This window comes from Ictalurus punctatus, chromosome 2 (assembly GCF_001660625.3).
Source record: "Ictalurus punctatus breed USDA103 chromosome 2, Coco_2.0, whole genome shotgun sequence".
Taxonomy (NCBI): domain Eukaryota; kingdom Metazoa; phylum Chordata; class Actinopteri; order Siluriformes; family Ictaluridae; genus Ictalurus; species Ictalurus punctatus.
Window position 1 is genome coordinate 34327885 of NC_030417.2, and position 25614 is coordinate 34353498.

At 39.5% G+C, this 25614-nt stretch overlaps 2 protein-coding genes across 8 annotated transcripts in view; one reads left to right on the forward strand and one right to left on the reverse strand.

The window, feature by feature from the left end:
- svilc (supervillin c) overlaps positions 1–14962 on the forward strand; it is a 40966-nt gene extending 26004 nt beyond the window's left edge. For 4 of the 7 annotated variants that reach the window (XM_017496619.3, XM_017496613.3, XM_017496629.3 and 1 more), the window contains 21 exons: positions 66–141; positions 542–583; positions 1614–1682; positions 2655–2729; positions 2836–3047; positions 4639–4796; positions 4975–5067; positions 5292–5428; positions 6309–6456; positions 6546–6685; positions 7320–7495; positions 7590–7728; positions 8198–8492; positions 8790–9002; positions 9254–9461; positions 9761–9891; positions 9999–10154; positions 10703–10831; positions 10966–11069; positions 12368–12523; positions 14357–14962. In XM_017496619.3, the coding sequence (XP_017352108.1) occupies positions 66–141; positions 542–583; positions 1614–1682; positions 2655–2729; positions 2836–3047; positions 4639–4796; positions 4975–5067; positions 5292–5428; positions 6309–6456; positions 6546–6685; positions 7320–7495; positions 7590–7728; positions 8198–8492; positions 8790–9002; positions 9254–9461; positions 9761–9891; positions 9999–10154; positions 10703–10831; positions 10966–11069; positions 12368–12523; positions 14357–14443 (2944 nt within the window). In that variant the 3' untranslated portion in view covers positions 14444–14962. The remainder of the gene's footprint in view (positions 1–65; positions 142–541; positions 584–1613; positions 1683–2654; positions 2730–2835; positions 3048–4638; positions 4797–4974; positions 5068–5291; positions 5429–6308; positions 6457–6545; positions 6686–7319; positions 7496–7589; positions 7729–8197; positions 8493–8789; positions 9003–9253; positions 9462–9760; positions 9892–9998; positions 10155–10702; positions 10832–10965; positions 11070–12367; positions 12524–14356) is intronic. The other 3 variants (XM_017496646.3, XM_017496637.3, XM_017496655.3) reach the window with 3 other exon arrangements.
- Positions 14963–15096: 134 nt separating this feature from the next.
- On the reverse strand, positions 15097–24017 carry tmem98 (transmembrane protein 98). The gene is made up of 7 exons (XM_053676054.1): positions 23910–24017; positions 20254–20442; positions 19877–20008; positions 19701–19734; positions 19470–19585; positions 18340–18399; positions 15097–17245 (listed from the first exon to the last, which is right to left on the reverse strand). Exons 2-7 carry the CDS (start codon positions 20382–20384, stop codon positions 17056–17058), a joined length of 663 nt encoding a protein of 220 aa, XP_053532029.1. The 5' UTR covers positions 20385–20442; positions 23910–24017; the 3' UTR covers positions 15097–17055.
- Positions 24018–25614: the final 1597 nt, after the last annotated feature.

A 25614-nucleotide genomic window follows, 5' to 3' on the forward strand; every position in this document is an offset into this window, starting at 1 on the left:
CACGTCTAACAGAAGGCCAGCACCATGCATGTGATGAGTGAATGAAAAATGTTGCTTTTTTGCAGGTTGTCTGAAGTTCAGGGGGGTGCAGAAGAACATGAGCAGAGGAATGGGATGATGGGCAGCATGCCACACCCCCAGGTTTGTATCCGTGCGTGCGTGCGTGTACATGCTTGTGTGTGTGCTTCTCTCTTGTACATCTTAGTAAAAGAACCAGTAGTTGCCAGTTGCTAAAATCTGGTTGACCGCAGAATATGTTAATAACGAGCCATGCTTGTCCCTGATTACTCAGTTGTACTCAAGTCTTAGTTCTTAGTGATAACGTGATGTTATGTAGATGTCTTCAGATGTGTCCTTTTGACAGACCTGTACAGTGTGTGTGTGTGTGTGTGTGTGTTTCTTCTGCTCGTTTTCTATGTGTAGAGCTCTGTTTAGACTTTTTTTTGTTAGACTCTTTTTTTAATTTTATTTAGCACCTTCTGTTTGTCATTTTTCCTGGTGCTCCTTCTGTCTTGTTCCTGTCCTGTCCTGCCTCCTGTAGGATGAGAACAACATTGCACACGAGCCTCCAGCTCATAGTTGGGTAAGGGTAATTGTGTGTATGTGTGTGTGTGTGTTTTCAACATCCAGTTGTTTTTAGGTTTTTAAAATATTTGTTAATGACCACTTGCCTCCCAGTAGAGCGCGAGAGAGACACAGAGTCTCCATTAGACAGTACTATCTTTTGTATACACAACCAATCAAAAGTTTAAACACACTCTATATATGTTTAATCTTCTAATACAAATGTAAATTCCAGTTTTACAGTTATTTATTTATTTATTTATTTATTCATTCATTCATCATTTTTTAAAATTAAAACAAGTAGTTTTTACCTAAAATGAATTTTTATTCATTTAAAAGTAACGATGAGCTCGGCCTGTTTTGGAATCTAAAGGAACTCATTAAACTCCTTGAAAAGATGCCGAGTGTATGCAAAGTTTCATAAGGAATACTGATTTGACTGATTTTTAAATTCTGAATGTTTTTCATGGTCATGGTATAATTCCATATGTGGTGTATCTATATTGTGTACTTATAGTGTTTCTTTTTCATCTGAAATGTTGATGGTGTTCACGTGCTTCATTAAAAAAGGCAGATGGCCTCCCTCCATCATATAGAAAAACAGTTTGGAAGTATGAGGGCCAATTAGACAAATGTTAGCTAGCTAGCAATCAAATTTAGCTACTTGTGTACACAATATGATAGTCTAGTGTTCACTAACTAGCTAGCAGATATCCTGCTAGTGTTTGATTTTTAATTTCACGTTATTTTAGTTTGCCTTACGTTGGCTAGCTTTTACAGTCAAAGAGTTCTCACCAGGAAACATAACTTAAGCTAAGCATGGATAGTAAACTAGACAAGGATATGCTATATCTGTTACACATGTAAATTTTATAGTCTTCAAAAATGGATTAATTTTTACCCTCTAGTATTTGTGTGTCTCATTTAAGAAAAAAAAATTCTGTATCTTGTTTCTCCTTTCTTTTCCTTTCCTCTTTACTTTCCTGTCCTCAACACCACTTTTTTTTCTCTCTTCCATCATCTCCTCATCTCTCATGTCCTGTCTTTAGGAGCCTGTCTATTCCTCTGTTTACTCTCCTCCTAGCACTCCCTCTCAGTACAAGATGTTTTTTAATGAGGTGAGTGTGTGCATGTGCTCAGATGTGCATGGATACAGCTGTATCTGAGCTTTAGGGTGAAGTTTTCTGCATGTTCCAGCGTTTTTCTGATTGGGATGATGATGAGGATGAGCTCTGATATGTGCTTTTTAATTAACACCGTTGTGCTGTTTTCCCCTCAGCTGTAGTTATGGGTTGTGGGGGGGCAGGAGGAAGATGTTTTTAGCATGTGAAGCTACAAGCATGTGCATTGGTGTATCAGTTATGTGCTGCTTCTATGGTGACCCATGATTAGAAATGAAGCATTGCGCAATTTCCTCCTTACCCCCGAATGTAATCATTCAGATGAGACATGTCTGAATTTTTCTGAATTTAGTTTGGTACTGGAGCTCCAAGGTTGACGCATATAACTTCCCATTTATACAAACTCCAAACTTAACTCATTACACACCGTATAAAATTGTGCGGTGTATCAGATCAGACGTTTCTGATGCTGTTTGACACACAGTTATGAATAGAAATGGACAAAAGAACAATCCAGAGCTAAATAGGGTCATGGTGGCCATTTTAAAGTATAATCTCTTTCTTCGTTGGCGCAAACCATTAAACTCGGGTAGGAGGCGTGGCCCAAATATGAAGATTCGTTTGATTCATAGGATAAAAAACTTGCAGTGCAAAGCAGAGTTCCTGTTAGCACCCCGTAGTTTTCTAAAGCCGTACATCCTGACGTGTTTTATTCCTCATACACTACAGCACTTTACCAACACTAATGATTTCTTTAATAAAGAACGCCACAACATACATTTTAATCTGTTATATCCGTTAGTATTCTGTCCAATCAGATTCAAGTATTCATCAGCGCTGTGGTATAAGCTTCTTTTACTGGATACCAAAATGAGCCTTGTAGTTCCAGTACATTTAAAGAAGGGACTATCGGGAACGTATCTTGGTGATTTCTTTTTGTGTAACTGAAAATTCCCTCTCTTTCTGTAGAGAAGTCTGTCGTATGAAGCTCAGGAGGTTTCCTCACCCACTCAAACACAACCACAGGCACCCTGTAGAGATAAGGTATATCGCACAAATAGTGTGTGTGTATGTATGTATGTATGTATGTATGTATGTATAGACAGAAATGTGTGTGAGATTAATAAAGTGTGCAACTGTGTGCCTGTAGGAGAACTCTGTGGAATCTGAGGCTCCCATGCAGGAGGAGGCTGAGTCACAATCAAAGAGTTTTGATGAACCACAGGAAGCCCAGCAGCCTGTTGCCATGGAGAGAGCCAAAGAGGTCACGACCTCTGACACCCCCTCATTGCCTGAGTGTCTGAGCAGTCCAGCAGACAAAGAGCAGGACCTGAGCACTGTCTGTCAGTCGAATACTCCCATGTAAGACTTCTGTGTGTGTGTGTGTGTGTGTGTGTGTGTGTGTGTGTGTTTGAGAGCGTGAGGATGAGTGCAGGACTTTAGGCAACGGTTTCCCTGAGTGGCCGTATATAAATTCGGTTTCTGTGCATTTGAACAAATATAAAAGTATTACTCTTTAATATTTACGTATGTGTAATATATAAGGAGTAAAACATGATGGGGTGTGCTGTTGTTGGAAAATGATCAACTATAGGGTGGTGTGATGTGGCTCACCGTGAAGTGGATTTACGAACGTTCATTATTTTCCCATAACAGCATGTCCTGAACTGTTTTGTTCCTCTTATACCACAGCCATTTGCCATTGATTACACTTTTTATTTATTAAAGAATGACACATCACACTTTGTATCCATTTACAGTTCCGTTTAGTAACATGGAACATCCACAAGACAAATTAGTTCCTCTTATCACTTGCATTCCAGCAGCTATAAAGGGTCATTCTCTGACCAGCCTCTCCCCCGATCCCTATTTAAAATGCAGTTTTTCAGAAACTCTAAAGCACAAATTCCTTGGTTACAGATTTACCTCAGATTGTTACAACGCACTGAAACTCCTTCCATAAATACTAAATAAACACTGTGGTATAGAATAAGATATACAATCCCTTATACGCTCACAGCCGACTTTAATAGGAACACCTGTGCACCTGCTCATTTATACAGTTATCCAATCATTCTGTCATGTGGCAGCAGCGCAATGCATAAAATCATGCAGATACAGTTCAAGCACTTCAGTTAATGTACACATCGAACATCAGAATAGGGGAACGATGGGATGTTTCTGACTTCTACCATGGTTGGTACCAGATGGGCTGGTTTGAGCTTTTCAGAAACTGCTGATCTCCTGGGATTTTCACACACAACAGTCTCTATAGTTCACACAGAGTGGTGTAAAAAAGACATCCATAAATGTACAGGTTTTCCTATTAAAGTAGATGGTGAGTGTATATTCTTTTTTCTTTTAGTATATTCTGACACTATCATTCATAAAATAAAAAATAAAAAAAACATCACAAAAGGACTAAAATGATCATAGCAGCAATTGTAAAGGTGTTCCTCAGCAGAGAGTTTGGGGTCAGCTCTGGTAGGAGGAGTTTATACCATAGAAGTTCAATTCAATTCAATTTTATTTGTATAGCACTTTTTACAACGGACATTGTCTCAAAGCAGCTTTACAGAAACATAAACACAGGATAGAGATTTTAAGTGGGTGAATTTATCCCTATTGAGCGATCCGGTAGTGACGGTGGTGAGGAAAAACTCCCTAAGATGATATGAGGAAAAAACCTTGAGAGGAACCAGACTCAGAAGGGAACCCGTCCTCATCTGGGTAACAACGGATAGTGTGAAAGTAAAAGAAAGTCCATTATGGTTTCAACATGAAGTCTTTGTTGAACTACTCCAATGTTCAAAGGAGTGCAAAACTGCATGTGATAGCACATCAGTGATCCAGATGATAATATAGTTCCATTTTGATTTGTATGGTGCGGGGGAAGATTAGTGAGAGAGTGTTGTGTGTGTGTGTGTGTGTGTGTGTGTGCGTGCGTGCGTAGATTGAGCTCCGCAGTAGCAGAGCATCGTCGTTCGGTCCGACCGTCCCGCCGTACGCAGAGTTCGAGGAATCCGTTGCGTGTTCTCGCAGCCCGAAACGACATCGTGCAGGACTTCATGCAGGCCCACGACGACCCAGAGGCCATGGAAACCAATAAGGGTGAGTCTCGTGAGCCTGGACACTCTGATAAGTGTGTACAACTTCAGATCAAAACGGCAGATGTGATACATGCCTTAAATAAAAGCGTTGCATCTTCCTTTCCCTCTTTATTCTGTACGGAAATGCCTAATGACTGCAGATTAGTAGATTACACTTTGTCTTGTATTTTCTCCTTCAGCTGAACAGAACCACAGCTCTGCTAACACTTCCTCTGCCAAGACTGTCCCGAGTACTGTACCCTACAGGAACCTGATGCTAATCCTTGTAAAAGGTAACTTCTTAAACATTGACCTGTCAGATCAACTTTCTTAACTTGTTACTTATATTCGTTCTAGTTCCAGGTTTTTATTTTATTATATATTTTAGATTTTGTTTTGCAACAAAGTCTAGAAACTTTTCACACTGTTTTCTAACTGCTAATTGACCTGCCAAGAGATTTTTCACTAAACCACTATTTGAGGATTATGGGTAATATAGTTTTTTGCCCTGTGTCAGGTTGTAGACGAGTGCAGGTACGCTTGGTGGAGCCGGTGGCTCGCTCACTGAACAGCGGGGACTGCTTCCTGCTGGTCACTCCATCACTGTGCTTCCTCTGGACAGGGCAGCTGTCCAACACCTGCGAGAGAGAGAAGGTGCACACACGCACGGACACACACTCGCTTGTATGTTCCTGTCTGCTAAGCCCTACGGATTAATCTTCCTATTATCAACGTAAATGTAGAATGTTAGATTATAATCCATGTTAACAGTTTAATATACATGCTTTGTTTTTTCAAAGGAAATGAATTGTAAGAACTGCGTCATTAATGTCTGCAAAACAGTAAACCAGCAACTCAGGAAGTCAAATCTCTAATATCTGACAGCTTTTAATTGACACCTAGACTGTATTATTGCTCTTGTAATGCTCATCTTCTGTTACTGCTTCTTTCTCTTCTTCTTCTACTGCTTCTTTGCTTTTTCCCCCCTTCTTCTCTTTCTTCGTCTTCTGCTGCCACTTCTCATTCTTCTTCCTCTCCTTCTCTTCTGATTTATTCTTTATCTTCTGACGCATCGTCTGCTTCTTTTTCTTCTTGTTCGTCATCTTCCTCGCTGTTCATTTCTGTACTTTTTTCTTCTTCATTCTTCTTCTCCTGCCACTTCTGATTCTTCTTCTTCCTTTACTTCTTATTCTTTTGTCTTTTTTCTTTTTTTCTTCTTTACTGTCTTCTTCTTCTTCCTCATCTGCTGCTGCTTCTGTTTCATATTCAACTTCTTCTTACGCTGTATCTTCTTCTGCTTTTTCTTTTTCTTCTTCAGCTCCTTAGGTTCCTTCTTATTCTTTATCTTCTTCTGCTTCTATTTTTTCTGCAACTGTTTCCTCTTCCTCCTCTTCAAATTATGCTTCAAATGCATCTATTTTTTTTTTAATGTCTATTGACTCTTACCATGACACTAAAAACCAAGATGTATATCTATATACTGTCTGGTTGTGCATTATTAATTCTGTGTTCTTGATTTGGCGGTTTGTCTAAGGCCTCTGCCATGGCCTCACTGGTCGTGTCCCAGCGGGATCTCGGTTGCCAGGCAACAGAGTTCATTCACCTGGATGAGGGATTAAACACCGACGACCCACGGGCTGCAGACTTTTGGAAACTTTTGGGAGGAAAAGACTCTTACAGTGGTTAGAGATTCTCACAGCATCATCTTTTTCTTAAAATGTTCAAGTTATGACACATTGTGTTTGATTTGTGACTTTGTGTGTGTGTGTAGGCTGTTCAGATGACGATCAGCAGTATGAGACGGCGATTACAGAATCGAACTGCGTGTACAATCTACAGGGAGACAGACTCCTCCCACATGAGCAGGGTTGGGCCTCTATGCCACGCCTCTCTCTGCTGGACTCCTCCCAGGTGATTGCTCACACACCGATGTAATGTAGATGAAACTGGATTGCAGTTATTTACCAGACTTTTGAAGTTACCTTTTGTCTTTAATATCCAGACACTCTCCCACATTTCTGGATGATGATTGTATTGTGTATCGAGCCGAATCTGTGTGTGACTGGCCTGCAAAATAATCAGACCTCAATTCATTAATCACCACAAACTCTAGCTGATTTGTGCCCGCAGTCAGTGGAAGAGTGGGCTGAAATTGACAGGTAAAGGCTCAAGACGCTGCTGGATTTTTGTCAGGATTGGTAGTGTTATTGAGGCAAGTAATGGCACAGCCAAGTATTAGGAAAGAAATTCCACACACAGTATGACTAATTTTCACCTGCAGTTTCAAATCCAAATCCAACAAGTTTCCACATGGTATTGAGTTTTGGTGATTTTGCAGCTCAGTCAACGTGTCACAGTATTCATTCGTTGGACAATCATACGTACTATACACATTCCGTTCCTCAACCTATTCAGTATGTACAATATGGCACTGTTATTGGTGAATGCTACTCATTTTTCCCCCCTCTGGGGATCTTAGATGAGTCATATTCCCTAACGATTCCTGCTTATTTATTTATTTATTTATTTATTTTTTGCTTCTCAGAGCCTGCTGTTCGACTTTGGCAGTGAGCTCTACTTGTGGCACGGGAAAGATGTTTCCCCCAGTGACAGGAAGCTGGCGTTGCATTTGGCTCAGCAGGTGTGGAGCGGAGATTACGACTACAGCAACTGCAGTACGAATCCCCTCGACCCCTTCGGACGCAACACCCAGATTCAGAGGTGTGTTTGAATAAACACTCGGACAGCTAGGGATATAATGCGATAGGGATATTATTTATAAACGACATGTTTTTGTGCACGTGTGTGGCTTTAGGAAGGGTGTAGGTCGGCCAGACTGGGCTCTCTTTGGCCGTGTGTTTGAGCAGAACGAGACCGTTCTCTTCTGGATGAAGTTTGCGGATTGGTGTAAAAAGGTGGAGGATGTGACCCTTAACGGACAGGAAGTCGAGCAGGTGAGCACACCAGCAACGTACACCAGCACACCAGTCATGAGATCTCACTAATCAAGTAATTACTCATACTCATTAATTATTTTATCAGGTCGACGTACATGTAGGTCACTTATGTATTCAATTGCACTTTGCATTTACTCAGTGATCGAGAGCACCGTAGACCTTCACTATCCGCATACTATTAATTACATAAAGAATAAATCACTCTAGATTTACTGTTATAGGAAAATAATCAACAACAGGGTGATGCAAGGCGGAGTTTCCACCCCGAAGTTGATTATTCTTTAAATAACGGCATGTCCTGAAGTGCTTTATAACTTTTATACCACAGTGATTACAAATATTATTAATTAAACAGTTGTAGACGCCTTGTTTTATGTATTAATTAAACATAATTAAGGTTGTTATGTCTACAAAACAAGTTAGTTATTTCATTTGACTGTAACCTCCTCTAACTCTTTCTCTCCAGACTTCTTCTCTCGTAGACTGTCCTGCTGACACATGGTCATGTGATGCCAAAGCCCTGTTTGCTGGAAAGTGCGTGTCAGGGGCGGAGCCTATCATTCTACACGGTGTGGACGTGCAGAGAGGGCGAGACTCGGTTACCGTTGGCGACGGCCAGCAGGCAAAGCTCAGCACCGTTTCTGTAGAAAGTTGGCACACTGGCTTGGGAGAAGATTGCAGAGTGGCTTCAGAGAGCATGGGGCAGTTACATGAGGACAACACGTACGCTATACGCTGGACGTACCGTCTCAGTGCTACGGGTGGGTTTGTGTGCGTGAGACGGTGGCTGATGGGACAATACGGGATCATTATTTATTTACACAGTATTACCCAAGTCCAGGTTTTTTTACCTGTTATTCCTTTCGAAATATTTTTTACAATTTTTGCATTGCTTACAATTTGTTTACATCCCAACTTTAAACTCTGCTCATTCATATCATTGTATAGAGTTTATCATAATATACTTTCCCCGTAGTGCCTAAAAACTAATTTTAAGGTTTATTGTGTGTCCTGGAATATATTTGTATTTATGTGTACGTGTGTGTAAATCACAAAAGGCATCCCTGAGGATCAAAGTTTGGACCAGGAAAGCTCCGCCCTTTTCATCTGGCAGGGACGGCTCTCGCAGATCAACGCACCAGACCTGTCCCTACCGTTATCCTTTGCGAATGAGCCTCGGGTGAACGTAAAGGAAGGGGAGGAGCCACCGTGTTTTCTGCAGCTTTTCCAAGGAGGGCTGGTTATTCGCAGACGACACAGCAAAAACGCAGGTCAGTATTTGTACACAACACGGCGCACTTAGAGCCCGTCTGCTGTATCGTGTATCAACCAACACAATAGTCAGAGCTGCTTCTGTCCAATCAGAATCAAGAATTCAACAGCATTGTGGTGTGTGTGTGTGTGTGTGTGTGTGTGTGTGTGTGTGTGTGTGTGTGTGTGTGTGTGTGTGTGTGTGCGTGTGTATATATCTCAACAAAAAACGCTTATTCTGTTCTGTTGTGTGTTTTTGTTTTTATTCCAGGTGACTGGCGCCTCTTTTGTGTGAGGGGTGCTGTGCCTTTAGAAGCCAGTCTGTTCGAGGTGGAGTGCTGTACCTCCAGCCTGCGTTCTCGCGGTTCTGTGCTTCTGATAAACATCCAGCAGGCGGCGCTTTACCTGTGGCATGGCTGCAAGGCCCACGCTAATGCACGTCAAGTCGCCAAACACACCGTCCAGCAGCTCACACACACGTAAGAATTATGTAAAAAATGTGCGAGGAACGCCCAAAACACAAAATTACTACATGACGACTATAAATTAAAAAAATTAGTCGCTTTATTTGAAGGTGTCCATCACATAGGACAATGTTTTGACCCTGTAGAAATAGTGTTGCAACAGAGCATACGTTTTAACACACGGTACACATGCCGTTAGGTTTCGGACACCATTGCTTGCTAATTCATTGGCTAGCCCGAGTATGGATCTGTTTTTCTTGTGCTGAAACCAATAGCTAGTGTGGATAGTTTTGAATATGACGATTGTGTATTAGGCGTCCTCCCGAGATGGGATTGAGCAACAGCAGTCTGAACATTCTGGACGTAGAAGAAGGGGCGGAGCCTGCAGAGTTCTGGAACGCTATTGGGCCGCCGGATAGGAAGGCTTATGACTGCATGCTGCAAGGTGATGCTCTGAAATGTCCTAGAATATGACACATATAGTAAGAAAATCCCTCATTTGAAATAGCTTTTTGTAATAAATGAATGAATGCACACTTGTGTTCTTTATAGATCCTGGCAAGTACAACTTCACTCCCCGCCTCTTTCACCTGAATGTCCAATCGGGAATGTTCAAAGGGGAGGAGCTGTTATGCGCATCCAGGGCACCTGGGGTTGTCACAGCGATGCCCTTTTTTCAGGACTGCTTATACTCCGTGCCACAGCCAGGTGAGAGAGCGATGTGCAAAATACGCAATTGTACACATATGTTTGAAAGAGAGAGAGGCAGACACAAACTGCAAGGAAGACGGGAACTAGATTGTGAACGAGAGAGACAGGCAGGCAGAGAGAGAGAAAGAGAGGGGGACAGAGACTGCAAGAGAAACAGATACAGAAATTGAGAGAAAAACAGACTGCAAGATAGAGAGACAGAGTCTCGGAGAGAGAGAGACACAGAGGCTACAGAAGAGGGAGAGAGAGACAGACAGAGAAAGACACAGGCTGTAAGAGAGATGGACTTAGAGATAGGGAGAGAGAGAGACAGAGAGACTGTGAAAGAGAAAGAGACAAAGTGACTGGTGAGAAAGAGAGACCGAGACTGCAGGAGAAAGAGAGCGATAGACATGGATATTGTGAAAGAGTGAGACAGTGAGAGAGAGACACAGACACACACGGACTGAAGAGAGACAGACACTGAGAGTGAGACAGTGAGAGCAAGAGACAGACAAAGAGATGGTATCTGGGAAGTAGACGGTGATTTGCGCTCATCTCTGCAGCTCTGTTCCTGCTGGATAACTTTTTAGAAGTTTATCTATGGCAGAGCAGCTCAACCCAGAACTCACAGCGCCCCCACTGGGACACACAGAGGAAATGTGCCATGGAGACTGCGCTTCAGTATTGCAGAGGTCAGAGAAAGTGGCAATAAAAGTAGAAATGGGTTTGATGTTGTTTGTGTTCGTGATGGTGCCAGATGAATTTGGTTAATGGTGTGTGTGTGTGTGTGTGTGTGTGTGTGTGTGTGTGTGTGTGTGTGATACAGAGAGAAACCCCAGACGGCCTCCTATGGCTTATTTTCTCGAGGAAGGAGCCGAGCCTCTCACCTTCACTAATGTTTTCCCATCCTGGGAGAGACGAGTAACACAGGTCAGTAGTGCCTCATCTTCATCATATTCATCATCATCATCTTCTTCTTCACAGTAGGGCTGCACGATAAAGTCTAAAATGAAGATCAGGATTATTTTACACATAACATGGGAATTTAACTTATACCCTTCAACTGAATTTTCAGTTTATTCTCTACAATATTTTGTTTATTTATTTATTATTTATTAATTTTTAAAAAACAGTTTAATTGATGCATGTTTTAGTTAATCTGTGAGATTAGATTTTATCATTAACTGTTAGCTTTATTTCATTTCATTTTACTTAATTCTGTTATCATGTTGTATAATTGCAGTCACCCCCCCCCACTTATTTATCTGTAATCATTGCACTTTATTAGTTTAAATCCTATTTCACATAAATACATCCTTGAAAAGCCACGTTCACATTTGTTTGTCAGATGGATTTTTATCGTTTGAAATGCTGAATACAAACCCATTTTAACTGGAGAGCATGCTGTGATTGCTCGGGCAGCTGAAGCCTGCATGGGGAGCTTGTGATGTAATGCACCAGAGGAAATGATCTCTTAATGCCCAAGAATTAGCCAACGTTGGATATGCTCACTAATGTCGCTGTTGGTTGTGTTTTGTTTAATTAAGGATGCTGAGCACGAGGGAAATATCATTAACTATGCGTCCCTGTGTCTTATGTAAAGTATTTCTGGGCATGCTGTTCTGGGAAAACGATAAGTGACAGGGTGGTGTGATGTAGCCAGACATGTTAAGATTACCATCCCAGTGTTGATTATTTTCCTCAAACAGCACGTCCTAAAGTGTTTGATTCCTCTAATGCCACAGCAATATCTCAGTGAGCGCAATTTTATTAAAGAACGACACGGTTGTCTTTTTATCCGTTTATAGTTACAATTCACTAACCATGAAACAAGTTGGTTATCATTTACGTTCTAGCAGCTACCGTATAAACTGTTATTCCCTCACCAGCCTCGTTTCATTTTTGCAGTTTTTAGAAGTTAATTAGGTTGAACTAAAAGTGTTCTAGAGAAACCCCAAAGCCTTACATCCCGAAGACGTTCCCATGAAAATGTAAAATTACAGCTTTACCTCTGACTGTTCCAATACATTGAGAGATTTTTTCAAACCAGATATGTGGAGCATTTGCCATTCTGTACAAGTTGCTGTTATAGGAAATGAATCACCACCGTCTGACCAATCAGATTTGAGAATCCAGGAGTAGTAAAAATCTGCATTAGGTTTTTCTGGTGAGTTGAATCCATGACTGTGTGTGTGTGTGTGTGTGTGTGTGTGCACGTGTGCTCCCAGGTGCCCTCAGTGCAGAACAAGCTAACGTTAGTGCAGGATGCATTGGCTCTCCTCAACAGGACTCAGTTCTCTGTGCAGGATCTACTAAAAAGACCTTTACCAGACGGAGTGAACCCTCTGCACCTGGAGACCTATCTGTCTGACCATGACTTCCAGGTAAGTGGCTAAACTTTCATATCGAGGGTATGCATTTGAATGAAACGTCTTGAAATGTGTTGAACTTGTAGGGCATGTATAGGATTTAGTGACACTCGCAATGTGCATACACATAAAATCTGGAATTCTTAAGGAATGAAGGTGCGTGTGTCGTGTTTCTGCCATCGACAATTGTATTTTTTGTAACCGTCGTCTCAGTCAATGTATAGTTTAATTTAGAAAACGTTAAAAGCAAGCTTTCGGTGGGGTTTCTGAGGGGAGCAACAGGAAAACATTTGCTTTATCGGCCGCAGATTGTAAATTCGAATCCTGACGACGATGCTATAGCCGTAAGCGGCTACCAACAAGGCACAATATAACTTTAAATAAATAAATGAGTAAAATAAAAATATTTTGATGTGGCCATCTTTTGAGCTCCCCTTGAATAGCCTGTGTTAGGCCTATAACTGACTGCTGAAAGAATGTAACACTCTGTAGCCTACAACTAAAAAGTGCATTAAAAAGTGCATTGACAAAAGTGCAGAAAATGGTTCTATTGGGTTCTATACGGCTGATTATATTGGGGATATACCTCTCACGTCCCTGTACACCTCGCGGAGTATTAGAGTAGATATAGTATAGTTAGATACGTTGTTAATGTTATGCTCCTTGATAGGTTTAGTTAGTTTAAACTATAGATTAGTTTATTTAGTCCCCGCTGGTGTTTCCGCTCCCAGTCCATAGTACTAGTTCATGTTTCTCGTTGTGTGTTTTGACCCTGTTTTCTGTGACCGCAACTTTGATTTCTGGTTTTCCTCCGTTTATGCCTGTTTGCCGGTCGCCCGATAACCCTTTGCCTGTCTTGACTAAATTTTTTAGATTACGATTTGGATTTGTCTGCCTGCCCTTAAATAAATACATCTTTACCTGCTTCCGTACTCTCTTACGTTCCCTTACGTCTCGCGATGTGACAGAAATATGCACCGGAACAGAAACAAAAAAGTAAACATCCGAAGTGCATGTAGCTCGTGCACATAGCTCGCACACGCGCGCGCCCCCTCGTCGAGGTCGTGACATTCGCGCGTCTCACTCTGGTTGCTAGGCTATTTGGTCGCGTCATCAAACACGTCATTGTTCGGTCACATTTATTCGGCATTGTCACTTATTCGGCAGAACACCGAAAATGCTTTTTTTGCTATTTTCGGCCGAATAATTTCGGTTGCCGAACATTCGGTGCATCCCTACTAAAAAGTCTCATTCACCAACAAAAGAAAGACAGTGCAAAACAGTTCCGTGCAATTCAAGTAGTTTTCTGCAAAAAAGCACAAACACTTCTGTTTTGTTTTGTAACACGGATTGTTACATGCTGTTTGTATTGAGGCCGCTAAACCACAAGGAGTTCCCATAGTTCCACATTTTGGCACTCCTATAATGTTATATTCTAGGGAGGATTGGGGACAAAATATTCAGACTCAAGAATGGTCGTCCATTGATTTTCAGTAAAATAGTGGTTGTGGTGCTTATTTAATATTATCTAGCATTAACATTATTTGTGCTTTGCAAATTTATCAATCAGTTAGAAAAAGTAAGAACTCTTAGAAGACTTTATTTCCTTGAATGCACGACATGCTCATGTCTCCAGCTGTCTCACTTCGCTCACACAGCTCCCAGAATTCTTAAAACCTAGAAAACTACTTGGAGTTTTCACATCATGACCTTTTTTTTTTTTAAAAAAAGACTGTGGAAGCTGATAATTTACGGATACTCCCATGTGACGTGAATGCAGCGTTAGGGTTTAGAAATGTAAACTCGCATGAGAGATAAAGCATAAAGCAATACGTCTTTTGTTTGCAGGTGGTTTTAGGAATGAAGAGGAAAGACTACAACTCCTTGCCAGAGCTGCAGCAGTTAAACCTGAAAAAGAGCAAAGGCCTGTACTGAATCTGCATTTGAAAGACTACTGACCCAGAACTACTGAAGCAGTTTCAATTTCTATGTATTTTTTGTTGTTGTTTTTGAAATATTCCTATTTTCTTGTAATGCCACCCCTTTTTCCATGTACAGTTTAAAACCTAATGACTATGTAAGAGTGAGTATGTGCGTGTGTGTGTGTGTCTTTTGAGTGTGGTCAATTTTGTGCCTTACAGAAATTCATCCACTGATTTTAGCCAAAAGTCCAGGGGGATATGGAGGACTGCCTGCTTATACTCACTCAACGGGTTTCAATTTCTTCTCTCTTACCAGCCAAAGCTGTTCTGTTTTCTTTCTCCTTCCTTTCACTTTCTCCTTCTCCACTTTCTACCATCTTTTCCTCATCTCCATCACTAATGGAGATGTGAATGTAGGGGGGATGTGAGTTTAAAAACAAATAAATAAATCTCTAGTTGTTTTACTGACCAGGAATTAAATCTGCTATTTCTTATCAGCTATAAGAACACAAATAAACTGGAATGAAATGTTTTTTCTCTATGAAACTTTAATTTAACTGTACATATTGGATTACAAGTGGAAGAAATACAACAGGAAAGGGGGGAGAAAAAGTGAAAGGCTGCAGAGAAACAGCAACTAACTGAAACACAGTGGATATACAGGGATATGAAGGAATACTCGATCAATTCTTTAATCCAAACTTCACCACAGCTGTAGTGTGTGTGTGTGTGTGTGAGAGAGATTACCACAAACCATAAGTTCACATTTCCTGTGCTGAGAAAAGAACAATAAAACCTGCTTACTAAGGACAGGTGTATGAATAAATGTTAAAATTATACACATCTATATGATGTGGACTCAAAATGACAACTATTACCCGATTGCGATAAAGACGGAATAAAACACAGATAAGAGAACGTTCCCCCAAAGCTGTTCTTATGGAGTTTAACCAATTTTCAAACGCTGGAGGAGTATAAGTTACAGTATGTTTCCCAAACTGAGACAGTTCTTTATTTACTTTAAATAATGTTGACTTTTCTCAGTGCAGGGGAAAAATTAAAACTCTTGTTTGTTGTAATCACACGTATACTACAACTGCAGTAGATGTAAAGTTAAAAAAAAAAAGGGGGAATCCTTTAATGTGCTTATGAAATGGCTTGAGAGCCATGATTTGATCCCTATCTTGATTTAGTTTTGATACAGAAAATCCAAAAGTGGCTTAGAACAAGGGTCTTCAATCTTCTCCACAAAAAGGCTTTCCATTCCAGCCAAGCAGGAGCCACACCTGATTCCACATGTCTAATCAGTTCATTTTAGTCTCCCATCAGATATCAGGTGTGCCGCCAATTTGGCTGGAATGAAAGCCCGTAACCACACCGGGTCTTTGCGGATAAAACTGACGATCCCTGGCTTAGAAAACCAGGCAAGTAATGCAGCTGAGAGTTTTTAGTTAGTTTCCAGTGGTGTATGATTGTTCACTGCCATTTTGTTAAGATTAACTGACATCATGGATGACGAAGAATCACCATCGTTAACAAAACATTGTTTTGGAAAGAACGCACAGGAAGCTGCACGACCAAAACTACATGATCGTACTATGTCTGCTGTAAACTAGCTGCTACTGTAGATCACTACCTGCAGTTAATTTATTGGGGATGGCGGGACATACGCTTTCTAGAGAGGTCCAAATTTGACAGTTGAAGGATTGAAGCTTCATCTAAGCTGTTTCACTGCTTTCCCAGACATTATGAACTGAAAAAGTATCAAATAACAATATTTACAAAAGATGCATCTTATTTGCATACAAAAAGCTCTAAAACACCCGTTTTAATTTCATGGCCACTTTAATAACAATGCTAGGATGGCATGTGCTCAATGTTAGGCTGGCAGTGGTTAAGAGTTTTTGTTAATGTTTAAGCTGGTTGTGTTGGCATTTGTTCGGTGTGTAAGCAGTGTGGTGAGGTTTGGGAATTAGAGAGGCTTTAAATATCATGTGACTTTGGATTACAGTCCACAAAAAAATACAGTGTGTGTGTTTATGACTGGTAGTGTCTGGTATCTTTGTATTTGAATATGAATTTTTAATTTTGCTCTATACTGATACACTCTAGTGGTTCATTTCTAAACTAACTGCACACTTTATACGACATGAATACATAACTAAACACTTGTGAATACAGCATATTAAATCTATATGCATGTTTCATGTTCGCTATATACAAACATTTCGCTGATTGGAGGCGGGAACATGAATTTGGATTCACTTTGCACTTATTGTGCCTACCAGCTACAATAATAAACACAACCAGAACAACAGATCCAACTATGAATACAGTTTAAGAGGTTTAAACTAGCATGCTATTTATAAAAAAAAAAAAAAAAAAGAGTTGGACAAGAATAGTAGTGCGCCTGATTGTTTAAAACTAATTTACACTAATAGTGAAAAAGTAGAAAGTGATTGTAACTATTGCTAGAAGCAATGTAACATTAAAAAAAGGAGATAAAAAAATGAGGTGTTTGTGCAAGAAAAGCTATGGCTAATTTAGGTGTGTGGATTGTATTTGACATTTTGTGTTTCACAGTCCCCTATTTTCTGAGTGTGTGTGTGTGTGTGTATTTGTGACTCAGATAGACTGCTCTCTTTCTGGTAGTCGTCTGTCGGGTTCTGATGCCAAGGCTGCCTCCCTGAGCACTACCATGTGATCCTCAGCTGCATGCAGCGATTGGTCGATCCAGTCCAGGCTGCCAGACATGTGACAGGCGTTCCGTGTCACCAGCACTAAGTGACTCACAGACAGCAGCAATGCTGTAGCCCTGAAAGGATATGCAGAAACTTTCTGAGAGCAGGAAGCACAGTGAAAACCCACCGTGTTTCAACCTGCTTACAGGTGCGAACACTGGGAATATTCATCCCGATGCTCTACTTCTTCACCCGTGACTCACCTTCTGCTGTTGTGAATGGTCCCTCAGCGTTATCCTAAAGATTTACACTTCCCAAAACTGTTTTCAAGCCTGCCAACCCCGAAAGGGAAGTAATGCGTAAAAACAGGAAAGGGGGGATGCATTGAGGGAGTAAAAATACATTTTAAAAAACAATATAGTACATTTCTATATTTGTACTGTACCTTTCAAAAAAATCACTTGTCTAGCATCCTCATAAAAGCCGTGAATTCCCCCCCCCCCTCCCCCTCCCCCTTTGGTGGATACCTAATAAATAGCCAACTGATGTTAAGTAAATACTGGTCTAATGTTGACCCTTTTCGCAGTACACTGACGGGTCATTCAATGAAAGTCAACTTATTGGACATTTTCACTCAGTATTAATAAATGAATCACTTTATCGCCACAAGTCTGTTAGAATATTAGTCAGGACACTGTTGGGTTTCTGTGTTTAGAGTATCAGGACTCTGTTTGGCTGCTGGTGAGCAGGACCTCTCCACAATAACTTTGGTACAGAGAGAAAACAGACAGCACAATTAAAGCTTTATTGATGGTAAACCACTGTATACAACTGCCACAATAAAATTATAACCTTTACACCTGGTAGGCTAGGTTAAAAATAAATAAATAAATAAAAATGAAAAACTGCAAATTCTTAAAAGCCCTGAGTACCTACTTTCATATGTGCAATTAACCACTGCTGTGGCGTGTGACGTACAAATGAATTCAATACAATGATAGATTTTATTTCACATCATTGAACCAAATTTTTTTTCCATTTACCTGAACAGGAAGTCGAGTACAATCTATTGTTTTTTTGTTGTTGTCACCCCCCCACCCCCCGCGCCTCGAGATGCACACACTGGCCAAAACTAAACCTGTGCAAATCTGTAATTCCGTTTTATTATTTCCTAAGTGAGAGTCAAACCTGTAAGATTACTTATAAGCTAAAAAGGAAATACAGTTACCTGGCATCGAGGAGGATTGGGTCCAGTGGGGGATACATCGACCGAACTACATCATCTACCCTGTGAAATCAGAGATGATGATGATGTATAGTATTCTCCACAGCTTAAAAATATGCTCTAGCTGGATAGTCTACTTTACAACGCGTGAACAATCATCTATCGACCGTCACCAAGCTGTAGGGTGACTGCCATAACCCGCCAATAAACATTAACATACTGTATAGTGAACATTTTACAGCTGTTAATGGTAGTAGATAAAATATAAACTTTGTTTAAAGTTCCATTTTGCATTATGGAATGTCCACGAAACAAACCATATCTCTTAACATATTTTTAAAGTTATTAACTTAAAACTTTATTTTATTTCCTCACTCTCGTGTTTTTCTTAATAATAATAATAATAATAATAAAAAGACAAAAAATGCCATATTACTGAGAAACCAGAAAGCGTGAACTCCTTTGTCCTGAAGACTTCCCAATGGCCTAAAACTTTCAAAACACCTACATTTACTGACATTGAGAATCATTTTTTCGCAGTCTAACGATGGTTTGCGAACTGTTTGCACCAAAGAGTACTGGAAGTTTATCACACCAAAATTAGGTTCCACAAGTATACGCCCACTCGCACTAAATATCTACTTTAAATGCATCCACCGTTTACGCAATCATCACAATTTGGTGTTTGGATAATTTTATCAAACAAAAATGTGGTTGGCCAAAATGGCTGCTCCAATGACGATCACTTTAACATCATTCTGCCCTCTAGACTCCTCCTCATAAGAATTGAAGGCAGAATTCATAGACCTCTCGTTCTGTTACCAAAGAGTTCATTTAAAACATGAGGCTTATGTTATTTGAACTTAAACGTATGAAGATATGGGCATGTATCAATGGAAAGAATTTCCGGTGAGACAGGTTTCCATTACTTGTTAGCACCATTAGCTCATAGCTCCAGCACAGAACTAAAGAACCCGTCTTGGCTGAGCGACTACAGTTGGGAAAAATTATAACCTGCCAAACTATTCCTTTAATAAATATGTAAAGAGCGATGAACTGAAGATTATTTATTTACTCCATGCACATGAACATGACTGGAGCCGTTTTGTTTGGTTTCCATTTCCGTTATTTACCTGGGGCTGATGCGTTTGGCCACCGTGATGATGTCACTAAGGCTGGCAGGGGCTTTTACCTTTGCTCCAGAGCCCATCGTCATGCCAACAAGTTTCTCTGTCAGAGTGTGGCATATCTGTATGAAGGCAATCAATATTCGAATGAACCAATCAGCAAAGAGCCGTTCTGAAAGCATGATAACTGCGTGTGATTACTGCAGAACTCAGACGTTTGAGAAGCACATAAATTACCTTCAGGATGGAGATACAATGAGACACTAGACCGCTGGAGATAGAGGAAAAAGAGAAAGACAGACAGAGATCACCAAAGGTGTGATGAGAAGACGGCTGATAAGTGTGATATTATGCTGAACTTGTGTATAATTATCATTATGACTGCAGAGAAGGACATGGTGAAGTGGCCATACGAGGCATCTTCAATCCACTCCTCGTTCTCTAGGATGGCTTCGATGTGCGGGTTGGTGATGACCACGTCGTCCAGCTCCAACTCTGACGGCTCGCTCTGGGTCTCCATCGCTCCAATCAGATCCACTGTGGGCCTGAGAGGGGAAATGAATATTAAAGCTTGAGTAGTGAAAGTGAAATAACTGCCTCGAGGACTGGGTACTTCATCTCGAGGACTGCAAGAACTACAGCATAGTCGAATCTTGGAATGAAAAGAATGTTGGAAAGGGAATAGTGAATACATGAACTTTGATCGTTTTCTGATGAGATACTGAGAGACGTGGCTTCTCGGGAATAATAAAACTGGAGAAGTTAAAAATAATAACGCTTTTGTATTTACTTGGACTCGAAGTGATGCAGCAGGTTGGGCCGATGGCAGTAACGATGGCGACACACGACCACCAGCGCCACGAACGATGCCAGGAAAACGGTGGCCAACACTCCGATGGCCACAATAACCACCGTCTCCATCGTGATGTGTCGGATTCAGGGTTTTAGAGGTTTTAAGTAGATGTAGTCTGGGGTTCATCTGAGGGAACAGAGGCCAAATTTCAAACATTTAAGATATGAGTTGCTTTAAAAAGTAGGCTTTAGGTAGTTTATGAGGAACTGTCAAAACTTCAAACGCATGTGGTTCTGGACTCGAGAAGGAAAAAACACAGTTTTAAAAGACTCATTTGTTTGCATGTAGAATTCAATACACTTCGTTTCTCCTGTCTGCATTATAAAGGTCGACTAATATGGTTTTGCCACGCTGGAACCCAATTCCAATTCGCACTGTGAAAGGTAAGAGTTGGCCTTTAAGTGCAAAAAGTTGAAATAGACAAAAATAGCACTCAAACATTTTAATGGAATAGCCTTTTGTGCAACAATCTCAACTGTGAGTGCAACAAATAAATAAATAAACAAATGGCAGTATGACCTTACACGCATATAAATCTAATCATCCATGAATTTACAAAACAGTAACATCTACCCTTTAATAATGAACCCTATTTAAACACTCCATAATGTGAATCCACACCTGCGCTCTAAGATCTCTTTATTTTAATGAACGAGTGTGTATACGGTGTGTGGGAGTGAGCATGTATTTACCAGGACCACACCTATCGAACCTTTACCCATGAGTAAGTTGATCATTAACGTCTCCTACATTAACTCTGGAGTGTTTACAGACTGTAACACCGTCAGTACTGTACAGTGTGTTACTGTGCTCCCTTCTTTCTCAAAAAGAAACTTTACTGTTACTGCTAAAGCATAATCTTCTGAATATATTTAATAGCTAGTCTGTATTAGGTGTGAGGTGTGTGTGTGTGTGTGTGGGGGGGGTTCTGTGTTTTACTCTCGGTTTTACAAGATCAGAGAATGTCAACTAGCAGATTATTCGTATTCCTTATTTATGTTCCAGCTTCACAGGATTCACATTAGTTATTAAATAATAAATACAAACCTGCACATTTTATGCGCAAAGATTTCTCCTCAAATTCACTGCCCTGAGGCTTGATCATCAATTATTTATTTATTTATTTTTAAATATAGCGCATTATTAATCATTTGTATTATATATATATATATATATATATATATATATATATATATATATATATATATATATATATATATATATATATAAAATTATTTTTATAATTTGATTCACTTCCTCATTTTGGAAACATTCTGGACACTGCTAATATTTCTTTCGTCTTGTTTTTCTTATTTTATTGCTCTTTACTCCATATGATTTGAAACACCATGAAGTAGCACAGTGCCACCATTGTGTTCAAAATATATGTGTGTGTGTGTGTGTGTGTGTGTGTGTACAGCTGTGAAATTGAAATCAAATTAATATTACACTGAAAACAATCATTTCAAATGTACGACCTAAGATTTTAAACATGATTTGTCTGTTCATTTATATTTTTAAATCAAAGTTTGATTTGTTTCTGTCCTCGGCTGGCTGAACTCTCTAATGCTGATTTATTTTCTGAAATTCTGTTTCTGAATGCTGTAATTCTTTAAGAGGATCTATTCAACCCACCCAGACTGTATCAGGCCTCCGCAATATCTTACAGCGTTGCCAGATTAATCGGCTAAAATATAGTTGTCTCTCATATCTGGAGGTCAGTGTCGTTTAAAAAATGACTCCTTTCCCATCGTACTGTAACTTAGAATTGTGATTATATGAAAAGATAAGGAAAGAAATCACGTCTTCCTTTTTTTTCTTTCTATTTATAGTTCTGATACAATGTGAAGTGGAAATGCTAAACATGTAGGTTATTTAATTATATATTTTTTAGAATATGATTCAGCCATTTCCCTCCCATTATTATTATTATTATTATTATTATTATTATTATTACCATTTTTTAACAAATAACACTTTGTGCAACGGATATTACTATCACAAAGTTAAATTATTTTCCTATGACGGCCCGTTCCAAAGCGTTTATTCCACTTATACCACAGCAACTGGTCAATAATTACAACTTTTTTATTTGTTAAAGCATGGATTATTTATTAAAGCATTGTACTTTTTGCAGTTTATAACATTAACTAGATTTAATGTTGTGAGATTTTATATATATATATATATATATATATATATATATATATATATATATATATATATATATATATATATCTTTCTTTAAAAACTACCAAGCTTTATTATTATTTTTAACTGAAGCACTTATAGTATAAATATAATAAAACACAATTCTAACAACAACAAAAAATACAATCAAGTGTCTTTACATGTACGCATTTCTATTTAAAAAATAAATAAAAATCCAATTAAATTTAGGATTGACTAACTCTTCAGTTTGTTCTAAGATCAGATCATTAATTGAAATTCCAACCAAAAATCTTTTGCTGGTTTCGGCCCAATACCATTCCTGAGTACTGTACTGGTGCAATCTCTAGTTACAGCAGATATAAACCGACCAAATAAATAAATAAACACAGCTTGACATGTTACTAAGAATAGACCTTTCATGTTACAACTCGACCTCTGACCCTCACAACACTCCGACATTGGCTCCTCGTTATTTACCTGTATTGTTAATCCCTTATACGACAAATCGCAGACTGCGCTCCTCACGGTTTAATCTGTTAACTGTTCCACAAACCCGCTTAAGATCTATGGGTCACAAGGCTTTTTCTGTCTATGCTCCTTCCCTTTGGAACTCTCTTCCTCTCGAACTTGTGGAAGCTCAGACCTTTGACATATTTAAAGATCAACTCAACTTACTTTTTTTTTAAACTAGCATTTGCTTGCTGATGTTTACTTTTATTATTATTATTATTATTATTATTATTTCTTCTGTGTACTGCTTATTTTCCATACAGCACTTTGAGAAGCTGCTTTTAAAGGTGCTCTATAAAAGTTTATTATTATTATTATTATTATTATTATTGTACAACCCTAAAGGGCACTGTATTATTTGTGACAAATTATTCATTTATTAAGAACTTGCATCAATATTATTTATAAGCTGGTTTAACTTCAGAATAAGTGCACTATTAAAAATAAATAACCCATTAGTCTCTGTCTGTGAAAGATTGTATGCAAGGTTGGGTCAGTATACTGTAGGCATTATGTTATGTAAAAGGTAGTGCACTTTTTCTGACACACTATTTAGTATGCTAGGGTGTGATTTAGGACACGGCTTCAGTCTCAGATAAACGCCATTACAAACTATGAGAGAAAATATACAAAATAGTCATGTTAGTTGTGGCTAATGTTTATATTATCTGGTGTTTTAGTCTGAGTTGAAAGTTTTATATTTTAAGGGAGGAAAAAAGCAGGATTTTTTTTTTTTTTTTTTTAAAGCACAAAGTAAAAAGCAACTCCCCCCCCCAAATCTACTCTATATTAAAACTCATTATGTTAGGACATTTTCCCGGTCTAGACTGTCACCAATTCACACTAAAACACAACTTTCAGAATAAAATAGTAGATAAATACTTGAATACTCCAACACTTGGAAGTCTTACCTGTAGTCCTCCATTTTGACGCGTTTGTCTCGCGAAAACAAAGCAGCTGGACGGTGCGCGCGCGGCCGGAGACAGCGCGGAGAGCTCCGGAATGAGAGCGCGCGCGATGGAGGAGACGGGTTGCCAGATTGAATTGATGGGTTTCCTAGCAACCGTTCACACGAATGCTGCAGAAAAAATCCCGGATTGGATCATTAAAATGAAAATAGTCAGTGTGTCGAAGTTGTGTATGTGTGTCACACAAAATTAATACATTTGATAAAATCCGTTTTTTAAATATATATATATATATATATATATATATATATATATATATATATATATATATATATATATATATATATATATATATTATGGTAATTCTTAAGTCACAAAAAATGTGAATATATTTGCAAACTGCAATCTACACATTCATAACCGAATTCATTCTCACATGATTGGATTTACAAATGCATAGGCTAAATCAATTCACATTCACAAAGTACGATTCACAAATGCGGAACACAATTCATAAATACACATAAATGTTTGTAAATGTTGTTTTACGTTTATAAATTAAATAATTGAATCTGCATTTGCAAATCGTCAGGCGTGTTGCTTTGGGTTTGTGTGAGTGCTACAGGGATGATGTGTTTTTGTAGGCCAGCCCGGAAGTCAGCATCACCCTGGTTCCCTCGACAAAAAGCCAGTAGGGTTTTTCGGTTGGCTTTTGGATTATTGCAGAAAATAAGCTCTGACCACAAACGTCTATGATTCTTACACGTTTACACATGCTCATCAAGATCATCTTCACAAATGAACACAGTTTTTACGAATGTTGAATCGTAAATACAATTGGAAGAAGTAAAAAGCTGAAGTTAGGCTATAGACGAACTACACCACTGTCGCGTGACTTCAACGTCATTACCGCTAAGCTTCCGACAACTATTTCAACCTTTATTTAAAGAACACTACAATTGGAAAATTCTATAAATTTGATAAATATACAAGTTAAAAAGTTTGAGTCAGAGTAGTTTGCAAGTGTAAACACAATGAGGCTGTAGTAGATGTTTTCCTGTTCGGTGTGATGACGTTTAATGCCCCAGGCTACCTCTGTAGTAAAATTTAGCCACTTGTTAGCAACCGCCTTTTTCAAGACATGCAGAGTGGGGTATTACTGGTGAACTTCATCCATCCATCTTCTACTGCTTACTCCTTTTCAGGGTCACGGGGAACCTGGAGCCTATCCCAGGGAACATCGGGCACAAGGCAGGGTACACAGTGGACAGGGTGCCAATCCATCACAGGGCTCACACTCCCATTCATACACTACGGACACTTTAGACATGCCAATCAGCCTGGGGAAGGAAACCCCAGTACCCGGAGGAAACCCCCACAGCACAGGGAGAACGTGCAAACTCCGCACACACATGGCCACAGCAGGACTCGAACCCCGGACACTGGAGGTGTGAGGCGAACGTGCTAACCACTAAGCCACCGTGCTATTATTTCAGGTATTTAACCAAAAACCCATTTAAAAAACCCATAGACGTCGGGATGATGGAATGCTTTGACTCAAGACATGTAACTTCCTGCACTATGCAATATGCCTTAATTAGTGCACAGAGAGGACTCTGTTTCATCATTCCAAGATGGTGGCTGATAACCAGACTTTGCATGTACTTATAGTATTATTGGTATGATGACTGACTACGCAGTACAATTT

Bases quoted from the DNA above. Each gene is read 5' to 3' on its own strand.
- tmem98 (XM_053676054.1), bottom strand. From the start codon at position 20,384: ATGGAGACGGTGGTTATTGTGGCCATCGGAGTGTTGGCCACCGTTTTC. The intron at 19,586-19,700 runs GTAATTTATGTG...GCCTTCATACAG, and splicing joins ATTGTATCTCCATCCTGAAG to ATATGCCACACTCTGACAGA. The intron at 17,246-18,339 runs GTAACTGTATTT...ATATCCTTTCAG, and splicing joins CCAATCCTCCTCGATGCCAG to GGCTACAGCATTGCTGCTGT.